Raw genomic sequence first — 7,763 nt, forward strand, 5'->3', positions numbered from 1 at the left:
TGGAGGGAAATAGAAAGAGGTTTTTAAGGGTACAAAAATACCCTTATGAAAAAGAAATAAGCTCTTGCTTTCTATAGCACAGTAGGATGTCTACAGCTAACAATAATTAATTGTATATTTTAAAGCAGCTAAAAGAATGGATTTTAGATATTTCCAACACAAAGAAATGCTCAATCTTTGAAGTGATGGACATGCAAATTGTCCTGATTTGATCATTCCACATTGTATACATGTATTAAAATATCACACTGTATCCTGTAAAGACTGAACAGTGGATTTCATTTGGCATATTGGTGCATGTACACAGCAAAACTTGCTCAGTATTAATCTCCAATGCCTCCCCTTACCTTCCCTCCTCCCTCTCCCTGATCCCCTTCATCTACCCAAATCAGTTTCTTGATTACTTTCATGATATGATTTTTTTTCTTTTTTAAAAAATTTTTATTCCCTCTAGCTTCACATATGAGACAAAACATATGATACTTGTCTTTCTGTCTCTGGCTTATTTCCCTGAACATGATACTGTCCACTTTCATCCATTTTACTGCAAATGACATAACTTCATTCTTCTTTAAACCTGAAAAAAATGGCATTATGTATATGTGACATATTTTCTTTATAAATCTCTTGTCAACAGGAAACTATGCTGATTCCACAACTTGGCTATTATGAATTGAGCTGTACATATTAACTTCTTTCGTGTCTTCGATTTTTAGAGAACATTCTCATTTTATTTCCATTCTTTATAGTGGTAAAAATACATGAGAAAAAATCACCATTTTTATGTTCACAGTACTATGGCATTGATTATATTCACAATGTTGTTCAATTTCACCATCATGCATTTGTACAAAATTTTCCAATTCCCAAATTGAGCATTTGTGCATACTTTTAAAAGTCCCTATTCCTCTATCTCCAGTCAGCGTCCAACAACATTCTGCTGTGAAACAAGAAGGGGAATTAAGCACACAAACTGCAAATTAACATGCTGGGACGACAGTTCTATGACCTTAGTTTGGCTGCCTTTTCCAAACTAGATTCCTAATGGATGCCTCAGGACCTGAGTGAGGTTCGATTGTTCTGCTGTGGAGCCTCCTCATGTCCCTGTTCCTCAGGTTGTAGATGAAGGAATTCAGCATAAGAGTGATCACAGTGTACATCACTGAAGCTTCTGCACTGCTTCTGGGAGAATGTGATCCGATTGAACCAATGTACACCCCAAGATTATCTCATAAAGTAAGAAAAAAATGCCAAGTGAGACCCAAAGGTGAAGAAGGCCTTATACTTCTCACCTGATGATGGAGTTCTCTGAACAATGGAATGAGAATTTTATAATAAGAGAAAAAGGATCCTTGAGATAGGATCTTGCAATAATTGCAAGATATTGCACCAAGAAAATAAACATCTATGCTATTAGTGAAAGTGTCAGAACAGGCAATATTAATAAATGGAGAAGGTTGGCAGAAGAAGTTGGAACTTCCCACCTCCTTAAAATAATAAATTGTACAGCAAACCATTTTTGCAGCCAGGAGTCCAAAAGGCTGACCAAAAATAATACTACAACTTAGAAGACTAAGTAAAGGGTGCAAAATTCAGACATTAATTATATTTAAATTAATGTTCAGTCTTCAGTGATGTCCATCCCTAGTAATTTTTCATCCTCCAAAACTAAAATTTTGTATCCATTTTAAAATCCTCCCATTCTTCCTTCTCCAAAATATTACTACCTCCATACTATGAAACATGATGATAATTAAAGCATACAAAGTACAAAACTAATGTGACCCAGGAGATATGATTCATGTGTCTATATGTTTACTTTTGCTGTATTTCCAAACTATATTCCAAATGGAAACCACAGGTCCTTAGATTACACTATGCTGCTGTGGAGCTTCCTCAGGGTTCTTCTAATGTCCCTGTTCCTCAGACTGTAGATGAAGGGATTCAGCATAGGAGTAACCACTGTGTACATCACTGAGGCCACTGCACCCTTTCTGGGAGAATTTGATACAGCTGATCCAACGTACACTCCAAAGCCTGTTCCATAAAACAAGCAAACTACTGAGAGGTGAGACCCACAGGTGGAGAAGGCTTTGTACTTCCCACCTGAGGATGGGATTCTCATAATGGAGGAAATAATTTTATAGTAAGAGTAAAAGATTCCTGAGATGGGAAAGAAACCAGAGATGGTGACAACAAAACACATTACTATATTACTGATAAAAGTATCAGAACAGGAAAGATTAAGAAGTTGAGAAGGGTCACAGAAGAAGTTAGCAACTTCCATATCCTTGAAGTAAGGAAGTTGTAAAACAATCACATTGTGCAACAGTGAGTCCAAAAGGCTAACTAAGAAAGACATCAACACTAAAGAGACACAGCGATGAGGGTTCAAGATGACTGAGTAATGCAGAGGGTGACAGATGGCCACAAACCGGTCATAGGCCATCACAGTCAGAAGCATATCATCCATACATCCAAAAATGATAAAAAGAGACATCTGTGTCAGGCAGCCCATGTAGGAGATGACTCTGCTGTGAGTCTGGATGTTCACAATCATCTTTGGAACCATAATGGAGATGAAACAGATGTCAGTCAAAGATAGGTTGGCAAGGAAGAAGTACATGGGGGTATGGAGGTGGGAGTCAGAGCTGACAGCCAGGATGATGAGCAGGTTCCCAAGCACTGTGACCAGGTACATGGACAGGAACAGTCCAAAGAGAATGGGTTGAAGTTGTGGATCTTCCGAGAGTCCTAGGAGATGGAATTCTGAGAGATGTGTTACATTTTGTGGTCCTTTATTGTTTGGACACCTTTTGAGAAAGAAAAGCCAGTGGGAAAAAGAAGAGGCACCACGAATTCTGTATATATCTTAAATTCAATTATTCAACCTTCCACACTTGTGCTCCATGACTTTTAGAAACATTTCTGACTTTTGACATATCCAGTTTTCCTAGAACTCTTTCATTATTTGTATCGGTGTTATTTACCTCTTGTTCACAAATACTTTAGAGACACTCAACTATGCAATGTTAGAAGACCAAGCACATTACACACAACAAGTTTATGATCCCAGTTAAATAACAACCAGCTGGTTTAAGATAAAATAGAGAATAAGACATATTCTTCCCTGTGTAGAAAAAAAATAATTTATATTCAATGAACTTTAGCCTGTGGAATACATCTCATTTTAATCAACAACAATGGTGTAAGTTCAATTAACTTAGAATATTTGTAAACTAAGTTCTAGAAATGAAATATCTGCACATCAAATAAAAGTTGGCTGTTTATAATTTAAAAAAAAACTTGCCATCTATCTGCTAGCAAATAAATCCACTGTTCTTTGATTTTTCCAATTTCCCTCCTTCAAGGATATACTGGATCTGTCAAATATGGTTTATCTCCTAAAAATCATTTAATATATAAATTTTATCCTCTAGGGCCTTCCAATCTGCTTAATTGTTTTGCTGATCATAAACCTTCTTACATCTTAGCACTCAACATCAGGAAGAGTCTCTAACCCTAGGTTTGAGTCCCCACTTTCTTATGTTTAGATTTTCACATCAATCCTTCCTGACATATGGATTACAAGTGTCTCACTTCAACTACCCAAAGGCAAGTCAAGTTCGTTAATTTATCAACTCTGATTTAATTGGAGAAAACTGTAAAGAAAAGAATAGGACACCTCTGGCGAGTATTCTGATTTGCATAATGGAGGTGAAAATTACATACCATATAGGGTTGTTACAAGAAAGTGTTTAAAAAATCTTTTGTATTGTATAAACTAGTATTTCTCAGTTTCATTTATCAATACGTTTATTGGCTAACTTTTGAAAATATTCAGATACAGTGACCACAAGCCAAATTAATTTCATCATACTACCTGCATGTGAAGTTCCTCATGACCCTTTCTTACGCTAGAGTTGAGAATCACTGCCTTTGTGCACTTCAAAAAAGCTCCATAGTAATAATTTTTATTAATGTCAATAATATTCACTACCCCCATTAAAATATAAATAATAATATATTATTCAAAAATAACACTTAAATGTTTTATTGGTGTATATTAATTATGCAGAATAGTGGGTTCTTTGTGGCATTTTCACACATGCACATAATTTAACCAGTTTCACTCCCCAGTCCCCCTTACCTTCTCACCTCTCTCATTTCCTTCTTTTACACTAATGGCCTCACTTCTGTTTTAGTGAGATCCCTATTACCCTTTATAACTTCCACATAGAAAACATAAAACACTTGTCTTTCAAAGTCTGTCTTACTTTGCTTAACATGATACTTTCAAGTTCCATCAGGTTTCCAGAAAATGACATAATTTCATTTTTTTGGCTTAAATTTCTATTCTGTAGTCACTTTACATTCAAAAATCATATTTGATAAAAGATTTGATGGTTATCCATGAAATTTCAGTTTTTCATATCTAACAAGATTACATTCTCCTGCTCTTCTGTCCCCCCCAAAGCAACTAATAACAGGAATTTGGTTAGTGTATTTTTTCTGTCACTCTCCCCATGTCCTATTGACTTATGTGTCCATGAACAGCATTTGAGAAAACTTCCCAAAGGAACTAAAACCCATTTCTCCTGAAATGTTTCTATAAAGTGCATATAGCTACTTCAAATGCTTTAAATGACTTACAGCATTATCTTGGGAAGGAATATCATTTAATTTTTATCATTATGACAGTCTTTTCAAAATTCTTATTCTCCCTATATCACAAGAGAGAATTTATATGTAATATGTGTGCATTAGATAATGGTTGACTTCCAATAATTGAGACATGTACAGTTTTACTATTAATCACCTATATCATTTCAATAGAATATTTGTTACTATCAATATATTCTCTTATTGTTAAGATACACCATAAAAAATATCCCTGCAGTAGGCCTAATAATAATCTTTCCATGGTGTCATGCTAATAGATTTCATCTCCTATAGGAATATTATTTCCATTGGCTACAGTAGAGGAGGGAGACAAGTAGGGAGACAAGAAATGAATATCTTTATTTCACACCATTAACCTGCTCTAATCTGTAGAATGTGTATAAATCTTTGCACTTCTCTGAACTTATACTACTTAATGGAAATGGAAAGAATAACACTTATCTATTGTACATATCTGACATATTAGGGAAGTTTAGAATTTAATAAATATTTGGCCATCGTATTTAAAGAAATAAAGAACTGAATTCTTATGAAAATTTGAATTTATGATAAATGCAATTGTCAAAGGGTACTCATTCCTGGGATCACTGGAAACTCTAAACCGTGTCTCACTCCAAGCAATAAGAATCATATAGCTCCTTCTCTATCTGCAACGTTTTGTCATTCTATACCCATAAAAACCTTTACCATAGTCAGTGAAAAACTAAATATTGCAGATGCTGATAATTGGAATTATTGAACCAATATGTCCATGACATAGACACAAAAAGAGCTATTTTATTTTATCCCCAGTTCTATGGGACACTCTTGAAAGTGATGAAAGTATGGACAGAAGAAAACCATTTGATTATGGCCATTTTCTGTGAACAAAACAATGATCTATTGAATGTATATCTGTAATTTTTTTGGTGATGCCTACTTTTTGGTGAAAAAAGAATAGGTACTAAGGAATCAGAAATGAGAGTTAGTCATTTCTCACCAGATATATAGCATATAATTACATAATGACAAAAATAAAATGTTCTACTACAGATATAGAAAAAGAGTAGCTTCAGGTCACAGGACATTTTTGTTGAATGGTATGAAGGTTAAAATCATCATTATTAATGCTATAGTCTAAATTTTATTTTGCACTTATTTCATATATTCATTTATCCATTCTATATTAATCATATAGAGAGAATGTTTTATCTGTAATCCTTACTTGGTGAAGTTATATCAACTATAATTCAACTCAGATGATCATGTTGAGTGTCAGAGATATCAAATATTTTCCCTACATAACAGAGATAATAAGTGGAGGGTTGGGGATAGAGCTCATTGGTGGAGCACTTCCCTAGCACAAATGAGGTCTTGGGTTCAATCCCCAATAGTAATCTAAAGAAATAAAGATAAAGAAGGGGATCAGGAGGAATTCAGGAGGGAAAAGGGAATAAAGGAAGGAAGGAAAGTAAATCTAACAGCATTACAAATTATATTGTCAGTCTCTAGATCTGGAACACTGAAATGTTTGTTTCTCAATCATCAATTTTAAGGAGAGGCCCAGAGACATTAACCACAGATACATCTAAAGTGAATTTTAAGGTCTCCAGATTCCTGACTAGGAGTGCCAGGAGCCAACTTTATTGAGATAGAGTGGCAGATTGTAAGAATGATGGAAGACCAAGAGAGGTGCACGCATGTCTCAAGATGAGGGGGAGAGAGGTCTGTGCTGAAATACACATCATTGCTTTGTGACCACTGCCCGTGACCCACAGTTCTCCTGCCTATAGCTCATGCAGCAGATGCAGAATACATCTCATTTTATCCAACAATAATGGTGTAAGTTCAATTAATAAAATAAAGATGACTCCACTGGGATCTACCTGGAACCTCCAGAGAAAAGAAAACAGGAAGCAAGCAGTCTCTCCTGGAGTGAGAGGGAAGTGAACAGCAGGTTGAGTGTCAATAGCACAACATGCCAGCATTCTATCGGCAAGAATGACATGGGTCCTAATCATATTTATTCAAGTAAGGCTTCCTTCATTTCTACCTACCTAGCTAGTGTTCATTACACAAAAAGGTGCTCCTTCCTTCCTGTAAGAATTAAAAATGTAGGAGTCTGTATTTGGAGAAAACTATGTTCATGAAATGAAACAGTAAGAGTAAATGATGTTATGCCTATTGTCATCCTCCTCATCATCACCACTGTCTGAATGATGAAGGTTTTGGAGTGCTTATGAAACCATTTACAGGAACCAGTTTTAGCTAATATGGGTAAGATGTCTATAGAAGGAGAACTGGTGGGGTGGAAAGCATTACTTTGGATGAGATTTTTTTTTTCACCTTCGCCACAAATAACATTGAATTTAAAGTTAACATATCTGATTTTTCATATAGTTATTCTCCCTTCTGCCAACTGTAGTTGTTGTGTATTTGAATAATAAAGAAATAACACTTCAGTTGTCAGTCCTTCCTCTATCCCTGACTCCCTCAGCACTTACTTGGTTACACTCTGTGTCTGCTGCGTCATGACCAAGTACTATGGATCCAACACTCGTCCTCTGCCTGAAGCCCAGTGAAGGTTCAGACTCTGTCCTCACAATTGATATGAATATGTGACAGGAGCTTTCTGGTGTAGAAAACCATTGGAGAGCAGACACAGATACAGAGTCCACTTGACTAGAATCAACATACTGAAGGCTGAAGACACAAGTTGAATATTTTCTATTATATGCCCTTGGAGTCTCAATGCACAATGCTCATAATTACACAAATTGGTCTATGTTATCCCAACCTCTGTGGAATTAATAGATATTAATGGAGAAAGAAGTATTAGAGAAAAAGAATGTCCACCAAAGATTTTAAACCTTCATGTACTCTGGAGGATGCTCATGTGTAATATTTACTTCACTTGTATCTTTTTTTAAAGAGTCATCTTTATTTTATTCCATTTGTACTGTGCTAAAGTACACATACAAGAATTTACCATTTTATCACTTTAAAATATACTCCTTGGTGGCATTAATCTCATTTACATTTTTGTGAAACCATCAATATTATCCATCTCCAGAAAGTTTTTATTTTCTCAAATTGAAACA

The 7,763-nt window shown here is 35.3% G+C and overlaps 1 protein-coding gene across 1 annotated transcript; it reads right to left on the bottom strand.

Annotated features, from left to right (window-relative positions):
- Window positions 1-1,870: 1,870 nt before the first annotated feature.
- LOC113176735 (olfactory receptor 7E178-like) lies at window positions 1,871-7,195 on the bottom strand. Its single transcript, XM_026381263.1, has 2 exons — window positions 7,167-7,195; window positions 1,871-2,813 (listed from the first exon to the last, which is right to left on the bottom strand). Exons 1-2 carry the CDS (start codon window positions 7,193-7,195, stop codon window positions 1,871-1,873), a joined length of 972 nt encoding a protein of 323 aa, XP_026237048.1.
- Window positions 7,196-7,763: the final 568 nt, after the last annotated feature.

Source organism: Urocitellus parryii, chromosome 3, assembly GCF_045843805.1.
Source record: "Urocitellus parryii isolate mUroPar1 chromosome 3, mUroPar1.hap1, whole genome shotgun sequence".
Taxonomy (NCBI): Eukaryota; Metazoa; Chordata; class Mammalia; order Rodentia; family Sciuridae; genus Urocitellus; species Urocitellus parryii.

What these genes read in the sequence shown, in the direction of transcription:
- LOC113176735 (XM_026381263.1), bottom strand. Translation starts at nt 7,195, where the DNA reads ATGACGCAGCAGACACAGAGTGTAACCAA. An exon ending in CAGACACAGAGTGTAACCAA is followed by an intron (nt 2,814 to 7,166) that starts GTAAGTGCTGAG and finishes CTTTCTCAAAAG; the next exon opens with GTGTCCAAACAATAAAGGAC.